The sequence below is a fragment of the Pithys albifrons genome, chromosome 2, assembly GCF_047495875.1.
Source record: "Pithys albifrons albifrons isolate INPA30051 chromosome 2, PitAlb_v1, whole genome shotgun sequence".
Taxonomy (NCBI): domain Eukaryota; kingdom Metazoa; phylum Chordata; class Aves; order Passeriformes; family Thamnophilidae; genus Pithys; species Pithys albifrons.
Genome location: NC_092459.1, coordinates 64,665,845 through 64,690,334, shown reverse-complemented (window position 1 = coordinate 64,690,334; position 24,490 = coordinate 64,665,845). Strand labels below are relative to the sequence as shown.

Genomic DNA, 24,490 nt, shown 5'->3' with positions numbered 1-24,490 from the left:
TGGAATAATTGTATTCCACAGTTCCCTGTTTGGAATAAGAACTATTTTGACCAAATGTTTTTAAAGTCCTTACTTACATTTGACATGAAAAAGCAGAAGCTCCCCTTATACCAGTAAAACCAACCAAACCAAAATTTTAGGATTAGAAATCTTAGGTCTAGCCTTTTGGTGCCGTGCGTAGTTTGGTAGGATTTTTGGAAATGGGGAAAAGATACATCTTCATATCAACTTATAAAACTTTAAATGTTAAAACTCCCAGTGACAGCATGAAGCACTTATCTCTTCTTAGAGCCTGAGGAATTTTTAAGCATGCCTCTTGATTGTCTAGCGGTACCAAGGGCTTCTATTTATTTATTTGCTTGTTTGTTTGTTTATTTATTTATTTATTTATTACTTATTTCCCATAGATTTATAAAGCTGTGGGGTAGATGGTGCTGTTCTCCAGCTGTCTGTCTTGAGGAGTTTCCTCACTGGAGTGAAGACAACACAATTTCTCTGTGATGTTACTGTGGAATCTTGGAAAAACATAATGTTCCTCCTGCTATGCGCAATAGAGTCTTCTTTAATTGCAGCAGCTAAAAAAAGCTTCTATCTTTATAGCTGTGGAACCAAAGCGCCAAAGTTTATGGTCTCTCACTGTCAGCAGGTTTATGGAAAATTTATAGTCTGTCTTCTGAGTTTACCATTTTTTGTTGGAATACTTACTAAAGCCGGTGCTGAAAAATGCCTGTTATAGGATGGAGTTTTGCTTTCTTTAAAGTTTCCTATAATTTTAACTGTCTTTGTATAGTATTTCTAGTTTCATCTTCTTTTCCCTCAAACTGCTGTTTTATCTTGTCCAAAATGCAAAATATGTTTAGACTGTTTCTTCTTCCTTTATTTATTTATTTACTTTAAAAAAATATTTTTTTTATTCCTATAAACTGAACTAATTTTGTTACAGCCTTGACTGGCTTTCAGGATTTGTGTTCAGTAGAAAACTGCTGCTGCTCATGACACTGGAAATTCCTTAACTTCCTTCCAGTTATTTAGATAAGTTAATATTTTCTGTATTTTTCATTATCTATCCATTTATTATTTCTCTTTCTGAGACCACTTTGCTGGTGCCACAATATTTGCCATCAGTGGAAGGAGGCTACTTTTAGGTTTTTTGAAGCTATGTTCTAGTTTTAAAGTGCTGGACTGATGGTCTAGTTAGGCCAAGCTGCACTATGCAGTCTAGCAGACTAAGTCTGCTAACTTAATCTGATCAGTCTCGTTGTCTGTCAACGAGAAGCAAATCGTTCACTGATGAATCAAAAGAAGCAAAACTTGCCTTTAGAAATATATCTAGATATAATATTTTTCAGCTGTCCATGCTAATTTAAACACAGAGCAATAGAAATGTGATTTAGTTTTAATTTTACTACATTTGGCATTTTATTAGTCTAATTTAGAGTAAGTTCCATACTCTGGAAAATCTGAGTTGGGCACCAGACTGTAACTCTGACCTATGTAGAAAAGGAAAACAGAAGAGCTGACATTTTAAAAAGGGAGACAAAGGATTTAATCAGCTTTTATCTAATCTATTAGTTTCTCATTTTCATGAGAAGAGTAGTGCCTGAATCCCCACTGTTTCATCTGAACAAATCTCGATAAAAATCTCTGTGTATGAAGATGCAATTTCTGCTTTGACCTTCCTTGCTAACATGTCTGTAGTGCTTCTCAGTCGCAGTGGACTGCTCTCTCTTAGTTCTTCAGTATTCATTAAATGCTGCTCTCTTTCCTTCTTGTGCATACATAAATATGGATGGATCAAAGCCAAATTTTATTTGTATGCTCCCAAACTTTAGAAATATAGCAAACTCCCCAATCTATCCCTGATACAAATTTAGCAAACCTTCAGACTTTGTAGAACCAGTTGCTCTCTATTTTTATGTGTCTATGATAGATGACATTCTCCTGTAGTATGTGCTCAGTAACTCCAAATCAATATTAGACTTTCATTAAGGTGAGAGAAATACATAGGGCAGCTTGGCTGCAGTTGAATGCACATTAGTGAAGAAATTACCAGACCTGAGAAGGTAGATTTTCCATTGACCAAGTATTTTCTGAACATGTCTCTTTAGCATTGGAAATGAAGATGCTGCAGCCAATTCACATTTTTATTTACTCTCTCTTGTTACTACATGGAGTTTAAAAAAACAAAACAAAGCAAAACACCACAGTGAGTGAGGTAAGCACAGTGAAGGTCTGCACAATTTTAAAGGCATACATGAAGTGGGGTTTAGCAAAACCAAATCTTTGCATAAACTTTGTACTAAAACCCACCAGATATTATTGTTACTTTCTGAACACATTTCCATATTGTAATATTGCCATATTCTAGAACATGTAAAATCTAACATGTAATAGATCAGAGTGATCAAACTGGGTGGCAAAGTAAGTCCTGACCTTTAAGTACTAATACCAGGTTTTAGAAACTTAGATCTCATTTTTCTGGGCAGCGAGTCTACAGGTAGATACATCTAATGCTATCTCTAAAGCAGGATGAAGTAGTAGTGCTTGTTATTTTGGAGCAAGCACCACAGTCTCTAACATGTAAGACAAGAAAAAAAAACCCTCTGACAAGTTTTTGCATTTCCTAGCTTTTTATGTCTAAAAATCCCATATATAGTAAGCAGAATAAAAACTTGATTTTTTTTCAGTATGCAAAAGTAAAAAATTCAACTTCTTCATGGAATTTGGCTTGACTAACCCTCCACCTCACCCCTGCCCTTTCTTGCTCTCTCGCTTTTCTTCCACAGGAAAAGTAAGCCAGACATTACAGGATGCTACCACAGATGTTCTCAGCCAGTCCCCAAGATCTTGCTGGTGACACATTTTTGTTTTGAAAAGTGTACCTGGCTGTGTGCTTCACAGGTACTTCAGCTATCTATTGCAGAGCCCTTTTAGTGAGAGGACTGTGGCTTGTGAAAAGCTGCTCATAGAGACCTTACTTTAAATGATACAGAGCAGAAGTGATGGTGGTTCAAGTTAACCCTGCAGTGCATTTAATGCTGTTTGCATGTGATGGAAATTTTAAATATTTGTCTCCCTAAAAACACACCATGCCCCAAAAATACTTAATGAGATTTTTAAAAATGGCATGCAAGGAACACTGAGCTCACACAGGACACACTCAGAACTCAAATCTCTGTCTGCACATTTCTATCTTCTGCATAGCTGTTATGCTGGAGCATTTTATTGCATATCAACAAAGTAAGTCTAACATATTGTACATGTTGGATATTGCTTTAGATAAAAATGTAAAGTCCATTTTGTAGCACACTATAGAAGTGTAAACTTATGGCAGGCAGGATGACATTAATTCTCAGATTATGCAGCTTAATAAGAGATAGTGCTTTGACTATGTGTTACGAAGCTCAAAATGAAATGTGTAAGAGTGGCTGACTTAAACTTGTAAACTGCCATTCATTTCAGCCTGTGTAGCCCTGCAGCCTCACTGCTTAGAGCTTTGCTTACTTGCTGTTTTGTGAGTCTCTGCAGATGCACGGTCGCCCACTCTAAGAGAACATGCACTCTTTTTTTTTTTTTTTTTCTCTCACACTGTCTGGCATACTTTCAGAATAACCCTTCGAAGACTTTCTGAACTGCTGGGTATGATTGTCTGATTATTATTTTTTTAACTGGGAACATGTTTAGTCCAGTGTTATTTAAACAAGCTTATCTCTTTGATCAAAGTCTACAATCTGAAATTTGAACAGGGTAAGGGAGGGTGGCTGGTGGGATGAGGAAATATATCAAGTACATAGTTATGTGTATGTTGCTGTCTTAGCTGTGTGCCTGCAAAGGTAAAAATGTATATTGCTTCAGAACAATTGTGCAAATATAAATAACTTTGTCTATTTTAGTAGAAGTTCTGAAAACATAGTATTATTACTAAAATAAAACTGGTTTTAGTAAACTTTGTTTGAAGCTTTTAGTGACCTGCATATTCAGTTTTTCATTTTTTTTGGTTTTTTGAAGGTTAAGCCAAATAACTGTGGAGTTAAGTATAGCATAGACTTTGCTAGTATTCAAAACATACTAACTGGAGGCCATATATTAATGCATTCAGGGTTGGCATTAACGTATTTAATTGACTGAACCACAGACCGCAACAATAAAGCTAGAGAGCCTGAAACAGTTTCTGTAGGTTTTCGTTTAGCTGGTTTGGGAGAATGGGTTTGTGCGAAGCTAAAATTATATGGAATGAAATTGCAAGATGAAGCATGCATGCCGCACCTTTTCATTATGTTCTTGCTTTTCCTTTTTTTTTTTTTTATCTTTCTAAATATAACTTTAAGAGGCATTTCAGTTTATTTTAAAGCTGATCCCATTTGATTATGTACATTACTTGGTTATCTAGTCTGATTTAAAAATTCAAGTTTGCTGAGGTTTTGTTCACAGGACTAGGAAAAAGAATTTCCTGTATTCAATTAATGTGTCATGCCATCAAATAATTATTTCTTAACTGTGCCAAAATTTGAATGATGTTTATTTCATCATTTTACAGCCTAAAAAGAAGCAGAATTAATTTTCTAGGCTGGTCTAATGTTTTTTCTCACTTTTTAATGTTACTATTATACTCTGGTTAAACTGCAAGTTGCTATTGCTGATGAAAGTATATTATAAACCTTTTCTTCTGCATAGATATCAGACACCCTTCAGTTTTGTTAGCTAGCTTTATTGACTGAAGCTTGTTGCACACACACAGACACACAGATGGGCGCACTTGCACACACACATTCTGCTTTGCCCTATCTTGCTTACAGCATAGTCCTACCCAGGGTCGTTGCAACGCACACATTACATATTTCTAACAAACATGAAAATGAATCAAACAGGAGGAGAGATAAGTACAGATAGATTGGAGCCTGCTGAGGAAAAAAGGCACTAATCTGCCTGACACTGGACTATTCCTGGTTGGATTTAAGTGTTCTCTCCCGTTAGTTGCTGCAAAGTGCTGTACCCTGAAGTGAAAAATTAAAAAATTAGTAAGAATGAAGTAACATTTAGAGGGACAATTATTTGGCATAACTCCAAAACTAATTGTTTCTGAAGTGATGTTTAAACCAATGTCGGCACAAGGCAAGAGTTCCTGGCTCACAGCCAACACCTAGTAATGCATATTAGCGCAGATGAGGAGTTCCTAAAAGTTAGAGGGAGAGGCAGGGAGGAAGAGAGAGAGAGAATGTGTGTTTTCGGTGCTTACTCTGCATTTGTTTGTATCCTCCTCCTTGCTGAGATTAGAGAAATACCTGTGTAGTGCTGTTTTATTATGATTTCTGCTGAGCCTCAGAATAGGTTCTGGTATTTTTTTTAGGTGGACTGCCAGCTGCCGATCTCACTGTTGACAGTAAAAGCAGATATGTTCCTTGCTCACTGCCATTAGCACTGGCCATGACCCTTCACACCAAAACCTCTGGAGTTACCCTGCTGCACCAGATTCAAGGAACTGAACTGGAGACACTGAGCAGACCTCAGCTGAAGATTCCTCTGGAAAGATCACTCAGCGACATGTACGTGGAGACCAACAAGACAGGAGTTTTTAACTACCCAGAAGGAGCTACCTATGATTTTGGTACTGCGGCTCCAGTGTACAGCTCTACTACACTCAGTTATGCCCCTACTTCTGAATCTTTTGGGTCCAGCAGTCTGGCGGGATTTCACTCACTGAACAGTGTCCCACCGAGCCCTGTGGTGTTCTTGCAAACGGCACCCCAGCTCTCACCCTTCATCCATCATCACAGCCAACAGGTACCCTATTACCTTGACAATGATCAGGGCAGCTTTGGGATGAGGGAAGCTGCTCCTCCAGCCTTCTACAGGTAAATGCTACAGATAATTTTTCTTTTTTATTTAAGCAGATGAACAAGTAAAATTAGAATGTGGAAATCTGTTATGCCCTAATATTTCCCTTTTTTGTGATTTGATTGAATCATCAATGATAGCTAGACCATAGGAAAAATTGTTGAATAAAACAAAACTGTAATCTACAGCCCACTGTGACTGTAAGTTATAAAATTTGAAAACTTTAATCTAAATGAAAAAAACTCAAATAATGAGTATAAATGTTTCCTGGGAAAACACGCAATTATATTTGGTTAAAGAATTGCAAATGATCTCACTGTTGTAATATATTAGAATATTGTCTGAAGTATACTAAAAAGATTTCCACCATCACAAATTTCTGGGTGTGAGTGGTTGTTTGTTCAGGTCCTAGCTTGTAGTATTTCTCTCCTCTGATTTCCTTTACAGTGTGAGAAGCAGCTTATATACGAAGTCACTCAGAAACATAATATCCTTCCTAATCAAACTGTTAGAGTTGACTCAGTTACAGTATTCCAGTCAGTAAAACCTTCCTGAGCTATCTGAAGAACTGTGTACACATTAGCATGCATTTTTCATTGAAGGGTGATATATTTTAACTATAAAACTGGCAGCATGCTACTTTTCAAAAGATAGGATTGTGTGTGTGTGTGTGTGTGTGTGTGTGTTTGTGTTTTTGTCCCTCAATAGAATGTGGTTTTTTTTTCTTTTTTTTGTTTTGTTTGTTTGTTTTCTTTTGTCTGGATTAGAAAGATAAAAGTATCTTTGAAGGGGGGAAATAAATTTCCTTGGTTTAAATATTTATTGTCAGTTATGAAGACAATGTACATCTATTTTGAAGTAAGTGGTAGAAATTGATAGAATTATAGCTTCCAAAAAACCCACCAAAACTCATGCACAGCAATACCCACACATTTAGTGGTTTTCGCAGTGTTTATAGCATAGTTTTGCACCACTTTATTATACTGGGTTTTACTGAATCAAAGTGAACAGTTAGACGTAATTTTTTTCCTGAATTCTGTTGGTCTCTGTTGATTTGAGAGGTACAGGTGAGTTTGCTAGAAATGGAATGATTCAGAAAAAATAAAAGCAAGCCATTTCTCCATGTTAAAGTCCTGACTTTGCTAGACTTATTTGCACAATATAACATTTTACTGTGAACAGCAACCAACATTCTTAAGGACAATCTAAGACTGAGTAAGAATCTAATAGTAGAATCTGGTCCAAAAAATAGGTGATGATTGCACTTTTTACAAATGATTAATCAGTTTTGGGGAGCAGATGGAATGATGACTGGTGAAATGATAGATAATGGTTACGTAAAACTATCCAATACAGTGACCTGTTAACTGAATTGGTTTCAAGCAAAATTCACTTCAGTGCAACCAAATCCTGGAAGAATGAATAAATGTCAGAACATAAAGATCTTGGATGATTACCAGTGACTTGAGAGTGAAACTGAATTTTGCATTAGATTGCAAGTCTTTTATTTGCATGGATGTCCAGTGCAAACCTATGGTGAAAAGTGTGTAAGTGACCTTAGATATGTAAACAGTGGAGTAGTGAGTTTATGAAGTTGAAACACCCAGTCAGGAAATTTCCTATAGTCAAGTATTTTACTGCAGGAGGGTTCAAACTGGAGAATGACCTTGAAATAGAAGTTGAACTATGAAAGTAGTGTTCTTTTAATTTTTAAGCAGTGAGTTGAGGTGAGAGCCTTCAAAATAAAATTAAAGTACTTTCTTAGTTTAACTCCCAGAGCAAATGTGTAAGGCCAGTGTTGTATTCTCCATTTCCGGACATTTCTGAACAAGGTTGGATGTCACCCTTGGAGATGTGTATTAGACATATGTAATTGCTGAGGCTTTAGTGCAGCAGTAATTAGGTGAATTTATGATCTTGGATATGCCAGGAACTTTTTCTGCATACAGTGTTATACAAATGATTTAGTGGCCCCTTCCAGCCATAATTCTGTAAAGCGTATCTTATGTTGTAGTAAGAAATGTGTTTCAGAGCATTTGCTGTGATTACCTTTTGTTAACAGGCATAGTACTGCTGGAACTAAATTGATAAAAAAATTGCTTGCTTTCTTTTCATTTTTGTGAGATTGTATTTACAGTTATCACCTTCACAACGTTAAATATTAGGTCTTTATTCTTGTATTTTGGCACAAGTCCAATTACCAATGGCCTGTCCAAAAGAATATGAATAGATGTTTAGGGCCTGGGAAATATTTAAATACCTAGTCATGGGGTTTAAGAACAAGTTCTGTAAAAAACTTCCAATTTGCTTTATTTATTTGACTAATCTCATTAGTTTCAGTTGGCTTATAGGAGAAAAGAGAGCACAGGGCAGTGTAATCTGGCAATGAATAAATTGATGCCGGAGATGGGAAGATGTCTAATTACCAAAATGATAAGGTTTTGGAACAACCTACCAGTAGAAGTATGCAAAATTTACCAGTAGGTGAATGCAAAAATTCTCAAAACCAGAAGCCCTAATAAAATTTAAAATGGCTCATGATCAGTTTATGATATGGCTGCCTGCTTCTGTAATGTCATGTAACCTAAGATGCAGAAAGACTTCTCTGCAACTCTCATTTAGCTTTCTGTGTATCTGAATTGTGCTGTTTGGCTTTTAGGGCAGAAATATTTGCATTGCATCACCTTGTTATAGTCTGAATTTGACATACAAATGCTCCATTCAGTCATACAAGTAGCTAGGACAATAAATAAGCTTTGGAGTTTGGAGCTGAAAATGGTATTCTGTTTAACATTGAATAAAATGTTAAAAAATCTTCAGTCACACAACTTAAAAATTACAGTATGGGATAATGAAAACTTTTAATATAATTTGATTTTGTTAATAAATATTCAAAATTGTACTGCCTATAGATAGATGTGTAATAATACGTAGCTATATAGCTATGTGTCTATTAATTCTGAAGTTATATTTTATTTCTTTCAAATAGTATTTCCTTTTCCAAAAGGCTTTGTGTCTTCTTACAGGATAATGACAGGCTTCTATATCTAGCTGAAGAACATAGTTGTACATAAAAAGAGTGATTTTGTAAAGAATGCAAGAAATATATCAGTCTCCTTTCTGGAGTCTGTAAGTAATGAGGCATCATAATCTGAGAAGAGGAAAAAAGAAGAGGGGGCTTAATTAATTCAAATTGTGCTGTCTTTACCTAGATCCCTTTTATGTTTGATTTTATGACTGTTTTAATAGTTATCCAAACTAAAATACCGTTTTGTTATTTGACAATGTCAAATTTCACTAATATTTTATTTTATTAATAATTTTCAGTAGTTTTTTTAATATTAAATGCTGACTAGTGGTTGATTATTGTTACAGGAAATCTTACACTCATGACTACTGCAGTAAATTAACTATCAATTTTGAGTTTTATTAATTTCTGGGTTTTTCCTCATGCCTTTCGACAAGTTTTTATACACTCAGGTGAAAACCAAGAAGCCTTTCAATAGCCAATTTACCTCAGTAAATTCCTACAGGCAGCCTTAGAGATGAATCCTTTTTGCTCTGCCAGTGTATGCCATTCCTGTGTTGTCACAGATTTTGCACTTCTCAGATCCAAAGTAAAATCATGCACATATTTAAGGCTCTTTGTAGCCTGTGTTTGATGCTGCTTCCAAATTCAGCTAAAAAAAACTTGTGAAAATGGACTGCACCTACCAGCTCTCTGACGAGGAAGTTGTCTGTCCATCTGTAGTGAGTAACAGAGGCTGGCAAATCAGTGTACAAACAGAAATGACAGACAAATTTCTCCCTCACTTTTAGTGGCTAGTTTGTGAGTATCTTCTAGTAATTCAGGATCAGTGTTTAGATTGATATAGTAAAGTGTTCATTTAGCATTATCATAATGAATGTGACTGAATAATTTTAACCCTGCTGTTACAGTCAGTGTGATCTCAGCTTTAATTTTAATGCTTGCTAAAATTGAGAAAGATTACAAAAGTAGATCAATCCCTCTTCTGTTGCAATTAATAAATTTATCAGTTTAAAAAATGCTTACTTAATATATGTACTTTTCTAACCTTGTCTGATTAATTATGAATCTTTCTATCTGTTCATGTTGAATTCTAAACAAAGATTTTCCCCAAATTTTAAAATTAACAGAGTTAAAATGAATGCAAACTTCAAAGATTTTTTTTTTAATGTAGCATGAAATACTCCATAACATGGAATATGATGTAAGGTAGTGTTTTGGTTTGGTTTGGTTTTCACTTGGTTTTCTCAAGAGCATCGATCTGCTCTGAGGTCCTCTCTTGAGCAGTGCAAGTGTTCAGGCAGTTTCTTGAACACTTGGAGTGTTCCAGCTTTCGGGGCTTGTGCTGATATCTCTGGCAATTTTACAGCAACAGATGACTGTAATGAAAGAGACAGGAAAACATGGAGTTATCTCATGAATGGTTTACTATCTTATGTAAATGTGGTAAAGATAAGCCCATTAACCATGCTGAAATCCTCACACATTACAATTATGAGGGACTTTTACAAACCAATTTTGGTGTTTTTGCAGCCCTTAGAGAATGTGCTGATGTAGATCCTGCTGCAAGTGTGCTTGCGTCATAAAGTCACCAACACATATTGTTGACAAGCACATGTGATCTGTGCCTCCTTGTGCCCCTGAATAAGGGCACATAGTGACGGAAAGGAGTAAAGGAGCTGCTGTGCTTCCTTGTTATCCTCCTTTCTGCTAAGGCAGGGAGATGGATCTCACTTGTTCTCTCTTCTTATTGAAGAAAACTTTCTTCACTTCTTTAGCAGTTATATTTTTTGCATAAACCACAGACCTAGGAAGTGCTCCATATTCCAAGTCCTTGCTATGTGGGTTTGAAATTCATGGCTAAAAACACGGTTGTTCAGAGAGACCACGAGAATAGGGTTCATCTGATTAAATGTAGAGACCTGGGTCTGCATTCATCTTTCCATTCTGTAAGCATCTGGTGCCATTTTGAGAGATAGGTTGGGTCTAGGAGGTGTGACACAGGACCTACTGTGTAGCTATATCTCTTTGGATTAGGAGGTGTGCGAGTGAGGGTCATCACCTGGAAAACCTCAAATGGCATACAGCATTGACAACAGCATCAAATGTTCACATGGAGTCCCTTCTTAATCTGTGGAGATGTAGAGAGAAAGAGGCACTGTGAAAACATCTTGTCTCTTTCTAAGTCACCTGATTAAAATAGATAGGTGCCTAGTGGTATCCAAAGTTATGTGAAATTAATCATACCCTAACATCTATAAATAAACAAAACAATCATCATCTGTAGTCTCCCTTCACATACATGCAGGATGTCCCTTGAGAGGGAGACAGGGAATTGCCTCTGTGTCATTGGCCTTGATCACTCTTGCCCTGAGGCTATTGAAACAACAAACACTGCTTGCCATATCTGCTCTGATATGGAAAGCATTAGTTGTTGGCATCAGTTCCTCCAGCAATTGCAAAGTGAACATCAAATGCCAGCATTTTTTATTAAACCAACAAGATAGGCTAACCAGCTTTTTAAGGCATAGCTCCAAACAAGCAGAGAAGAGTCCTGTAACCGAAGTGTATCTACATTTTCTAACTAATTGAGATTTTGACAATTTTTGTAATTTGATATTGTTGACAATGGAACACTGAGCTCACTAGTCTGTCTGCAGGGAGTTTTCTGTTATCTATTCAAGCATCAGAACTGAGATTAGAGCAAAGATGCTGTCCTTCAACACTCTTATTTAAAGTGCTGCTTTCAATGCATTCATTATGGGGGTTGTTCGCAAAATTTACTATACAGAGAGATTGCATCTGAGACTGAGTGGCCTTTCCGGTGCCTTGCAGAAGGTCATAATTTACCACAGCTTGTTAGGAACCCTGATCAATGTGACACTGGCAAGGCAAGGCATTTCTGCTTTTCTGCCAAGCTCAGATTCCAGTTCCTGGGAGGCTTCTTACTTCATTTGACTCAAGATAGTATTGTGCAAGACTATGAATGCATGAGTGATACCTGTTAGAGACAAGAAGATCATAAACCTGCAGGATAATCTTCTTCCTTAATAAGATGTTGAATTCAGTATTGGATTCAGAAGTGATCTGGGTTTTTTAACTCTTACTAGAAAAAGGAAATTTGGTCCTTAGAAAACACAAAGCTTAAATATGATTGTCCTAAATGTAAATCCTGTTTGGTACATGTACATAGCAGTTGCAGTAGTCTTCCAACCACTGCAGTATTAACTAATGACATAACAGCCAGAATAGATACAAATAAGAAATAATAAAAGATGCCTTCCCCTTCCTCACTGCATGGAAACCATTAGTAAAAGTGAAAAATAATAACAGTAGAGAGTCAATGTCAGAGGTAACTAAGAGGACTTCTTAAACAACCAGTTGGTGACCAACAGTGAAAAACTGTGCATGTAACCACCTTACATTCAGTGGGTTGCCTACAACTGTTCAAGAGTGCAGTCCATCTTGAATTTGACAACATGGGACGAATATGTCATATTCTGTTTCCATGTACTGCTGTCTCACAATGCTGCCAGCTGCCAAAACCAACCTCCCCAGGACCCAGGCAGCACAACCTGTGCAAAGTAACTTGAATGCCTTCTCTGCCTTTGAGGATGATAGACAAATGAGCATCTAGGTAGCACCGGGCTACATTTTAAGTCCATGCATTTCACTTTTCATTCATGAGCTATGTGCAAAAGCAGTGGGTATTTTTTCATCTTGATCATCCTGACCAGTTAAGGAAACTGCTTTTAACTGATTTTCTAGGGAAAAAGCTGTATTCCTTCTTTGAAGATTTTTCCAGTGTCTCAGTAATCTGCAGTGTAAATGTCCAATTTGATTACTATTTCTAGTCTTCTCTCCCTCTTTTTTATTGCTTCCTATCATGCAGAAACCCTGCTTTGATCACTGCAGCCTACTTCAGTACTGATTTGTGCTGTTAAAAGATGACTATCAAAAACTTTCTAGGTTACTAAAAAGTGGACATCAAAGCTAGGAATAAAGGGGAGAGGAAATTTACAGCAACACAGGACAAGTCTCAGCTCATGCTAAATAAAAATAGTTAGGAAGATGCTGTACAGAAAGCAGTAGCTGCAGAAGAAAATGCAGCATAAAATTTAGGCACCACATCTTAAATCACAAGTCTGGGAAGCTCATAATATGCCTTCCAAATAGCCTCCAATGTGGTTTTTGCATATAGACCTGTTAAAATCGGAATATGTAACACCTACTGCTTTTTTTTTTCTCTATTTCCCTTCTATTTTTTTCCCTTTAAATGTTATTCAGGCTTGTGAGACAAGCTCTATTAATTCAAAAATCAATGAAAGATCTTAGAATCATAGAACAGTTTGGGTTGGAAGGACCACCTAGTTCCAAATCCCCTGGGATGGGCAGGGACACCTTCCACTAGACCAGCTTGCACAGAGCTTCATCCACCCTGGCTCTGAACACTTCCAGGGATGAGGCATCCACAACTTCTCTGGATATCCTGTTCTAGTGCCTCACCATCCTCACAGTGAAGAATTTCCACCTAATATCTAAACCTACTCTCTTTCACAAAAGAGTGTCCTATTACTACATGCACTTTTAAAAAGTCCCTCTCCAGCCTTCCTGTAAGCCCTCCTTAAGCACTGGAAGGTCTCCCTGGGGTCTCTTCTCCAGGGTGAACAGACTCAACTCTCTCAGCCTGTCTTCATAGGAGAGGAGCACCATTCCTCTCATCATTCTTGTGGTTCTCCTCTGGACCTTCTTGATAAGGCAGGCTGTAGCAGACTTCCACTGTGATGTCACCTGTACCTGCCCTCCCTTTAATCCTGACCTATGAACTCTCAGTTGGCTCCTTGTCAATCCCTAGGTGGAGCTCCATATGTTCCAGTTCTCCATTGACATAGTCCAGTGTTTAGGAACTTTTTTCTTCTTCAAGTTCATCTGTAAACAGATGAAGGTTTAAGAGGTGCTAATTCTAAAAGTTGTCATTTAATGTGCTATTGAAGACAAGTACTATAAAATCTGATCTTTGGCAAAAATAAAATGTCACATGATACTCTATAATATCTGCTTTCAGTTTATAAAGTTAGTAAACATTATTAAAACATTTTTGCTGAGCCATCCATATTCAGCAGTATCTAGTTCTTATTGAATAACTTGTACCAGTTGCTGCCTAAAGGAAATTGATTCTAATAGGTGTCCCCTGCTTTATTTATTAGTTACAACTTCAACTTCACAGCAAGATCCTTGTTTCAAAATAAATATCACAGAATCCTTGCATCCAGGAAACTGTACTGGTGGCAAAGAATACAATGGCTAAGAGTGTATAGCAAATCTAGATACCTTTGGAAAACTAATATGTCAACGAACAGCTTTGTCTATTTGCTTTCATTCTGCAGTAAAATGATACTCCTCCTTCAGCCATATTGATAAACACAAGCAAGGAAAAATATGTATGTTGCCAACGTATGAGCCACTGTAGCAGATTTATTACCTTGCAATAGTTTTGTCTGGTTCAGAATATTTAGAATTTATGGGTTAAAAAGTATGTCAGCTTTGTCTTGCTGTGCTATGAGAAATAAAATCCCAATTTTAATCTGGAAGGATATCGGTTAGAGATAAGGCAGGCAAATCCTGAAAGTGATGGTTCAGCCAAATATTTAATGTCTCTGAGCGTTCCAATTATGTTAATGGAGAAAGGTGGTGAGATAGAAACCCATATAAAATACCATAGCTAAATGTCTAATGGCAACAATATCAGAAGAGTTCAGTTGCAGGAATATCTGCCAGATACATTGAAGCCTAAAGAGTCAAACATTGGTAAAGCAGGTTGCACATCAAAAAGTGGTTACTATTTTTTCATGATTCAATCAATAAAGACAGCCAAACGAAGTAGAAATGAATCTGATTCTGCAGGGAAAATTTTAAACACCTTGGAGTAAAACTCAGCATTATTTATAGGCAGTTCTAGTAACACGTTATTATTAAGACTGCCTAGGTTCCTCTTACATTGTCTGGCTTTGCTTATATTTTCCATGTTGGATGACTGTCTCAGGTAAAAGTTTTTAATACATTTTGAAAAAAAAATTACTCAATTTTATAAGTATTTGGAAGAGAAAATAAAATTTTTCCATACTCCTGAAAAAACCCCCTGACTTCGTCACTGGACATGCTAGACACCATTGCATTACAGATATAGTTCTGATGCTTGGCAGTGGGGGAATGCTATCAAATCAGGGTTCTTTCTCTTTGATTTTCCCCAGAAAGTCTAAAATTTAAGCTATAAACTCTTGAAACATCTCACTATTCACAGTGGGAATTTGTTTGCATTTGATAGCTAAATTATATCAAGTTTCATATACCATGCATGCTCCATCCTTTCTCAGTGATTCTATATTGACCTGATTGCAAGACCATCCTTCTCTGACAGGATGTGTGAGGGTACTTAATCACACAGCTGCATGACATCAACAGCAGTGTCTCTACAATTATTGCTGTGGGCAGAGGCAACTTACTGAAAGATGAGAATCACAGAGTAACGCAAATTTGAAGGGGAGAGTTACATTGAAGATTATCTGGTCAACATCTTACTCAAAGCAAGGCTCACTTCAAAGTTACATTAGGTTTCTCAGGACCTTGTCCAGTTGTGTTCTGCAGATACCCACTGACAGAGGCTCCACATCCACCCAAGGCAATCTGTTACATTGCCGAATCACCTTCACTGAGAAGAACTTTTTCCTAATGTATAATCAGAACATTCTTTGCCCACAGATGTGTCAGATGTCTCCTGTCCTTTCACAATGTGTCTCCAGAAAGGGTCTGGCTCCATCTTCCATTATACTTTTGAAAGACAGCAATAAATCCTGCCTTAACCTTCTCTTTGGAAGACTGATATTGGTGCTGTAGGATGTGAGCTTCCATCACTCTCTAAACACCAACTCTCACTCAGGACTGATTGGATTTTGATTGCTTAAGTTCCTTAAAGCTTTGGTATTTCTTATGTGCATAGAGAAAATAAAGTTACATCAGTAAGATTGTAACATCAGCCTTCCCAAGACTGAAACATGCCAGAAATAAATTTGTGTGCATAGATCTTTCCTTCTCTCTGCCTAATGTCTTAACAAGTGAATTGAAGATCCTACTGCTTTACCATAGAGGACCCCTATGAACAAACATTTACTGGTGTCTGTGAACTGCCCATGAGTAACAATGAAGTGTGCTTTTGAAAATCACATACGAAAAATTGACAAGACTGTTTTCAGAGCAGGCTTGAATAAGAAAGAAGACATGAGGCAACATGTGAGTAAGGGTGAAAAGAACCGAAATGTTGAGTAGTGGCTCAGTCAGTGAGTATGGTTTTGGCAACTAGCATTGGTATTACTAAATACAGTCTCTGAAACAGAACAAAAATTGTTTACAGGCTTGTTACACACACAGAATATTTCTCAGAAGCAATAGAGCATCAATATATTTCCACTTCAGTCCTTATATGGAATTGTAAGTTCAGCTACCTTGCATTTGTTTATTTCATAGGTACATAAGGGATGACTGCATAGAAACAAGTAGTTAATTTACTTCTACTGTGAACTCTCAGATATGACCCTCAGCTCATTGTATTCTTTATTTCAGGTGAAGGATTTTGCTGGTTTTATTTCAGCAAAATACTGAAGAACTTACTCTTCAGAGAGAGGGGTGCATTTTGCTACAAAAATCAGTGCATAAGCAAATCTTAAATTCTGTCTGTACCATTCTCCCTCCCCCCCCTCCCAGCTTTCCCTCCCCCCCCCCCAAAAAAAAAAGCATTTAAGAAAATTACTTAGGCCAAAGACTGCCTTTTCAAGAAGATCTAAAACATCACTGTATGGCTAGCACCAGCTTCTTTATTGCTTTTTAAATGGCAGCTTTAGGTATTAATAGTTTCAAGCTGTTTTCATGTATGACCCATTTTCTGACTCATAAATGCCTTGTTGCCTCTCTCTCTAATTCACTTTATTGTCAACAAATATGGATCTGTCTGGAAATGACAAGCAACCTGAAAGCTATGTTGGCTAAGAGACTGGTCCTACTTTTGTGTGACGCTTCCAGGTTTTTTCAGAACTAAAAATCAGAAGAGAGGACCAAAATTATTTGCCTTGTTTATTACAGGGGATATGTGGTAAGAAATAAGTGAGAACAGGTCACCAAGACCACTGCTTCATGAATTCTGACAAGAGCCATGTTTAAGTCTAGTCACGGCCTCCAATGGATGGAGTCTGGAGGTGGTATTTTTTAGGGTCAATTTGTTACCAGATTACGTGGGGAAATTCTCCTTGTTCCAGAGAAATTCCTCAGGTATGTATCTGCCAATTACTTTATCCTTTTCTGATGACATCAAGCAACAAATTTTAAACTGTAAGGACAAGATCTCTGCCTAAGGCCAATCCTGAATACCAGATTCAAAATCAGTTTGCATTGTAACTTTGTCTCTCTAAGTGTGAGATATATTCAAGACTGTTTTTGTGAGAATTGAGACTCCTTGAAAAGTGTAATTAGACATAAGTTAGTCCAACTAAAAAATGCTAAGTAGAAATAAAAAAAGAAATATGTATCTAGTGGAACTGTAGTAAAGTGTTTCCATGCTTAATAAATCTGAAATCACTAGCTTTTGTAAACCATAGCCATCTCGGTGTACTCAAGGAATCAAGGTTTCATTTACTGCATGCTGTGAATCATTACTTGGGAATCACTACAGAAATGTTTAGACCTGGTATTTCTGCAATTGGGAAATGACTGGTGCATGCTATCTATTTTTATGTTGTTGTTTTGGGTTTTTAACTCTGTGTTAGTCTCTATACTAAAGTTGTCATGGGGAAGAGTTAATTGAAGAGCTACTTCTATTCTGTCCTGGGTTGAGCTGGCAAAACGCCAACTGACCAGGACAGGGTGAAAAGGGTTCCTCCTCCCCCCAACCAGCTAAGGGGAAAAAGAAGAGGGAGAGGAAAAAAACCCTCAGAACCAGGTTTATGCTGGAACTAACTACATGTATTTATACAGAAAAGAGAAAATTAAGAGGATACTACAATATAACACACACTTACACAAGTTATGTATAACAAGAAATAACTTCCCACTTCCCAGTAAACACAAATTCTACCATTTTAACTACAAATCATTCTAGAGAAGTTGGTTCTTCAGAGACAGACTTAAGCAGAGGGAAAAGCTAAGAACAAAGATTTTACTTCCCTCAGATAACATGATGTTAAGCCGGTGCTCTGGGCTTGGGCCTCCCCATCCCTCCTGGGACAGCAGAATGTCTTGCTGGCACCACAGCTGTGAAGCAACTGAACTAAGCCACTCTCACACACTGGATTTTACACCCTTTGAGATGATGTAGTATGGTATGGAATACAATATTATTGGCTAGAAGAGGTCAGCTGTTAGCTAGCTCAGCCCAGCTCAAGTCAGCTGACAATTTCAGGCCTAATCTGAACTTTAAAGCCTAACTTCTTGGCCTACTTGGCTAAACCCATAACATATTCCTTAGATTTCTATTTTGTTACTCTTAGCACTTCCAAGGTATTTTCTTTTCCTCCTTAATCCTTGGATGTTCTGAGGGTGTAAGGTGCTGTTTCTATCATTCGACATGTATGCAGCTGCTGTATAGAAGGAACAAGTCTTGTATAAGATGATATAGAAAACATTGATTTGTCCTTGCAATCAGAAATACTGAGATAGGTTTGAAATGCAGTACAGATTCAGATACTCAGATGATCAGATAGTAATCCTCATTTGTTAGCTGAATTCTAATACTGAATGTAAATATCACTCCACTAGAATAATTATTATTAAATATGATATTGCATAGATATAATCTATAAGCTCATTTCCACTGTATTTTTCACCAGATGAATTTGTAATGATGGCAGCATTTATAATAAAAAGTTGAACTTTTGTGATTCAATAATTCAGCAAGGTTACCTTATTACATACTTTTGGTTACTACAGAGTATTTTTGAGGAAAATTAATAGATTTTAAGGGAGAAATAAAATACTGCATTAGGAATCTTGCTGCTTAAATTGAAATTGCCATTTTAAAAAAAATTTAAAAATACCAATAACAGTTGCTTAAGGTCTTAGGACAGAGCTTGAAACAGTTCAATTTCTTGTCTGAGAAAAGGATTTTTTGCCTTTTACGTTTGGACACATATATCAAGAGGTTTAGTTCAATTCCATCTGACAGATTCAGAAAAATATCTCTTGCCAGACTAAACAAAACAGAACTCATACAATTTGTTAGAAAGTTCTTTGAATATAAATCAAATTCAATAAATGAAAACCTACTTGCAGGTACCTATTCAGACATTAAAAGTTCAGCTAAGAGCTGAAGCATGTTGGTTTTGGTGGATTTTTATGGGTTTGCAGAGCTGCATCTTATCGGCATGGAATGCTTTTTATCTGTCCTTTCTTATGTCTTTTTCTCATCTCCTGTCTCACTAGCATGTGAAGCAGCAAACCTTCTCTTTTGCACCATGATGCAGAGTTGTGTGTATTTACCTTTCCAAGCCTGCTGGTTCTCCAGCAGGGTTATAAGCAAGTGAAAACAGGAATCGAGAATATGTCCCTTGTGGTAGTTCCCATTCTGATTTGTGGAACAGTGTTGAGGCTGCAGAAGGAAGAAACAAGATATTTTCATTCAGAATCTCTTCACCATTGGCTTATTCTCCATTTTATATATTACACTTTCCAATATAACGTGACTGAAGTTGGTTTTGGATTCTGGATTTGGCAACACACAGATGTGGGTTAGAATTCTTTAGCTTTGAAATCTGCAAATCTATATAAATATATATGTGAAATAAAGTGACTGTGGTTTCAAGCTTGAATATCTAATCCCACATGCTTGAATTAAAAAGTAGATACCTGAGCTGCTAGATGAAAATATGTGAAGAAAGACAGAACTGTTTAGAACTGTTACTGACATTTCAAAATATTTTTTAAGGTTATTAAAAATTAAAACCAGACAGAAGTAAATCAAACAACAGAGGCTTATGGGCAATAATTGAAATATCTTCCTGTTTGTCTTATAGAACACTTATGGTGTCAGAGAATCACATAATGGTCAAGGTTGGAAGAGACCTTCAAGATCATCTCATCCAACCTCCAACCCAGCACCACCATAATCACCCCTAAACCATATCCACAAGTGCCACATCCAGATGCCTCTTGAATACTTCAGACAGTGGTTCCATCACTTCCTTGGGCAACTTACTGCATTGCGTAACCACTTTTGCAGTGAACTTTTTATCCTAATATCCAATCCAATCTGAACCTCCCCTGACACAACTGAAGGCCATTTCCCCTTGTGCTTTCATGTGAGACATGGAAGAAGAAACTGATCCCCACTTCATTACAACCTCCTTTCAGGTAGTTGTAGAGAGTCTTCTGAGACTAAACAGTCCCAGTTCCATCAGCTGGTCCTTATTATATGACTTATCCTCCAGACCCTTCCCCAGCTTTGTTGCCTTTTTGTGGACTCACTCCAGCACCTTAAGGCCTTTTTGAAGTGAGTGGCCCAGAACTCGACATAGGATTCAAGGTTTGGCCTTACCAGTGCTGAGTGCAGGGGATGGGGCCTGCTGGCCACAATGTTCCTGACACAAGACAGGATGCCATTGGCCTTCCTGGCCACCTAGTCATACTACTGGCTCATGTTGAGCCAGCAGTCAAACAGCATCCGCAAGTTCCTGACTGCTGAGCAGCTCTAAAGCTACTCTTCTCCAAGCCTGTAGTGATGCATGGCGTTGTTGCAACCCAAATGCATGATCTGGAGCTTCACTTTATGCAGATATACCTTTAAATACATGGACCATTTGAAAATCAAGCATTAATTTTGGTCATATTTATACCACAGTAAGCCTAGATGAGAGCCTGGTGTTTTCTTCTAATTTGCCATTGTCAAAGGTACTAGCCCTTGCTCAGCACTAGCTAGAGGGTTTGTGGGGCTGTGATGGGATCCTGGCAGCCTTCCCAGGGCTGAGGTGAGGAGGAATGCACCACCATCAGCTGTCAACTTCAGCTCCACTGAGCTGCTGCTTTCCTGTTGCAACTTGGACTGGACCACAGTGGGTTAATACGTTTGCTGTGCTAAGCTTAGTGCAACATCCACTTCCAACATTTAACTATATGCAACAGAGAATGTTTTGGCTAGAAATGTGCAAATAGATGGGTTTTTTGCAATAGTTAGCCATTAAAGGGTATTATGCAACAAACAGAATTTGAAACCTGGGTGATTTTTTTTCCTTGCATTTGTAAGAAACGTGCGTATCTGGAAAAGAAACACTCAGCAGGAGTCCTTTGTATCTAGTAGATTGGTATGAAGTGTCTCCCATGTGAACACCTAATATATTTTTAAATGTCACATCAGAAGTGCGGCTGTTGTGTCCATAATAATGTACATATAATTCTGAATTAATTTGTCTATCTAATAGACTTTTCCCTTCCTTTATAATTTAAAGGGTAGGGAGCAATTACTGTCTACCAACAATAAAAAGTGAGAAGATTAATGAGCTGCTATATTATGGCACCTCTGAAGCACTTGAACTTACTCTGTTGCAGTGAGGAGTAAGAAAGGGTACAAATAGATCACATGGACTTGTCAAAACACAATGCAACTTCTTAATGTCTTAGAATAAAATTACAACCAACACAAAAGTCAAGTGCATGTATTTCTCACAGACATAATTACTCACACATTGTTGCATAAGTTACCTCAAAAATACATCAACAATCAGTGTTGCAGACATATTATGTGCAGTTGGTTAAATCAGTGCATTTTCTCCTTTTCATGAGCCATGTTCACTTTGCTTACTATTGATTGCATAGTCAGCATATGCTAATTTATCTGCAGGTATTATCTGCATAAATAACTACTTTGAGATAATTTAGATAATTTAGATATGTAAAACTTACTATTTACTATTTATTTAGCACTGACGACTTAGACATCTGCACATGGAGAGAGATCTGCATTCTACAAGCAGGAAAGAGAAGATACAGAGGAATGAGGAAAAGAACACAGTCTGCTTTTCCAATTTGCTGGTTTAATACTTTATTCTGTTGTAATATGACCATTAGTCTGATCAACTGAAAGATGCCACTGAAGGAATATTTTTTCCATGTCACATTTCTGGTCACAATTACTGTGTCTGGTTTAGTAAGCCAGTGTGACCACACTCTTGGGTTCCTTCTTTCTTCACCCTGCCTTTTCTGACCTCCTCCCCGGCCTCGAGTCTTGTGATTGTGTGTTTGAACAGTGTTAATTTGCTACTCTGGGCATCAGTGTCTGTGGTCAGAAATTAAAGGGGAGCAAGACTGCCTGTCTGGCAGCAGTTTACAGTTTCTACTTTTTGGACATAAAGAAAAATTACAGCCTTTGTAGCCTTTAACACTAAAATTTCAGAAGTGATGTTTAAGAGTTACTTAGAGAGACACTGAACATTTATTGCTGTCCTTGAGGGGGAAATAGAGCTGTAGGATCTAAGAAATTAAAATAATTTTGAAAATAAGTTTAGGAGGGGTGTCTGAAATTGTAGCCTTTATATAACAATCTGTTCAGGTTTTATTTCTCACTATTTTTTACACAGTTCTGAACTCCCCATCCCTGGGAGGTTCAAAACCTGTCTGGAAGGGCTTTGAACAACGTGAGCTAGTGGTAGGTATATGTATCCATGACAGGGAAGTTGGAGCTAGATGATCTTTAAGGTCCCTTCCCCAGTCATTCTATGATTCTGTGATATTTCTAGCATATGTAATGTTCAATTTCTGGAGATCCTTTATGACAAATGTAATAGGTAAGTTATATTTCATGTTATTGTTTGTCAACAGGCTCTGACCTTACAAAGCCTAAATAGGCTATGTAGTACTGACACACCCCACTGCTGAGTTTCAAACTCTAACATGTTTATCTTCTGATTTCCTGTTCACTAATAGTCACAGAACAAATTGGCATGCAGAGTTGAATTTAGCACTTTCCAGAGGACAAGTATGAGTCGAGTACCTCAGCTGGAACTATGTTTCCCCACAAACTACTCAGATTTTTTGAGGCATCTTATTTTTGTGTATCCATCTTGCCTCCATTTTGACTAAAAGGACAAACTAGAGCATGCTACTGTAAAGTCTCCATTTTCCCTACCAGGGTCCAGACTACTCAAGACTGAAACTTTGCAGAACTTGTTAGTAAATTTTATTATCAGAGGAAGAGAAGTAGATAACAGGTCCAAAGCACATGTTTTCTGTTAGCATGACGGCACTTAAATGCAGTGACCACTTTAGCAGTCCATTCCTGCAGATGAAATGTGGTCTTTGTTTTGCAGTAACTGGTCACATACTGGTGCAGTATGACATGTTTTCAGACTGGCTATTTGTTTGCCTTCTGTCATGCTTTTTTCACCTGCCCTTTGATCAGTTACTCTTGGCCATGGGCTTTTTTCCCATCTGTTACACTTGTTATACTTTAAACATTTGAATTTCAGGAATGCATATTCCTTGTACATGGGGATCAGCTAGGACTGGTGACTCAGTCTTTTCAGCTGTCATTCAAGCATTGTACTACAACATGCAGTTGGACTGGCTTTCATCTGCTGCTGATATTGCTGTCTAGCCATGGCCAACAAAGAAATTAATCTGCTTGTGTTCAAGGGGTTCTGTGGGTTTCACATAATATTAAAATCATAGAATAATAGAATGTCCTGGATTAGAAGGAACCCACAAGGACCACTGAAGTCCAGCTCCTGGCCCTGTACAGGACAACTCTAATAATCACACCATGTGCTTGAAAGCATTGTCCAAATGCTTCTCAAACTCTTCCAAATGCTTCTCAAACTCTGACAGGCTTGCTGCCATGACCACTTCTCTGAGGATTCTGTTCCTATGTCCAATAACCCTCTAAGTCAAGAGCCTTTTCCTGAAATCTAACCTAAATCTCCCCTGTCACAGATTCATGCCATTTTCTCAGGTCCTGTCACTTCTTACCACAGAAAAGAGATCAGTGTTTACCTCTCCTCTTTCCCTTGTGAGGAAGCTGTAGTCCGTGATGAGATCTCTCCTCAGTCTCTTCTTCTCCAGGATGAACAAAGCAAGTCATCTCAGCCACTCCTTGTGTGGCTTCCCCTCTAGATCCTTCGCTTTTGTAGCCATCCTTTGGACACTCTCTAACAGCTTAATATCCTTCTTAAATTGTGGTGCCCCAAAACTGCATACAATATTCAAGGTGAGGCTGCTCCAGTGCAGAACAGAGAAGGACAATACCCTCCCTCGACCAGCTGGTGATGTTTTGTCTGGTGTCTCTGCAAAGTTTAAAGGTAAACCGGTAGGAGGAATGAACCCAACTCAAGAGAGGTTACAAGTCAGATTTACAATTAAAAAAAATCCAATAAATACAAAGATACAGAAAAAAGCTGGTACACCATATTTATAATCCAGCACCCTGGGGCATGAACAGAATGGTGTTCATTGCCCCCCTGTGCTGAGCGCCACATGGTCTCCCTGAGTGCAAAGTAAAAGGAAGGGAAAAACATGTTGGTTAGGATGACGGTCACAGTTCTGTCAAAGTAATGACTTAAGTCTTGTCGAGAGTGGCAGTTGCAGTCCTGTTGAGGTTCT

The 24,490-nt window shown here is 37.6% G+C and overlaps 1 protein-coding gene across 1 annotated transcript in view; it reads left to right on the top strand.

The window, feature by feature from the left end:
• Positions 1 to 24,490, top strand: part of ESR1 (estrogen receptor 1) — a 172,614-nt gene that overhangs the window by 53,266 nt on the left and 94,858 nt on the right. Inside the window, exon 2 of the mRNA XM_071549314.1 lies at positions 5,348 to 5,852. Within this exon, the coding sequence (XP_071405415.1) occupies positions 5,348 to 5,852 (505 nt within the window). The remainder of the gene's footprint in view (positions 1 to 5,347; positions 5,853 to 24,490) is intronic.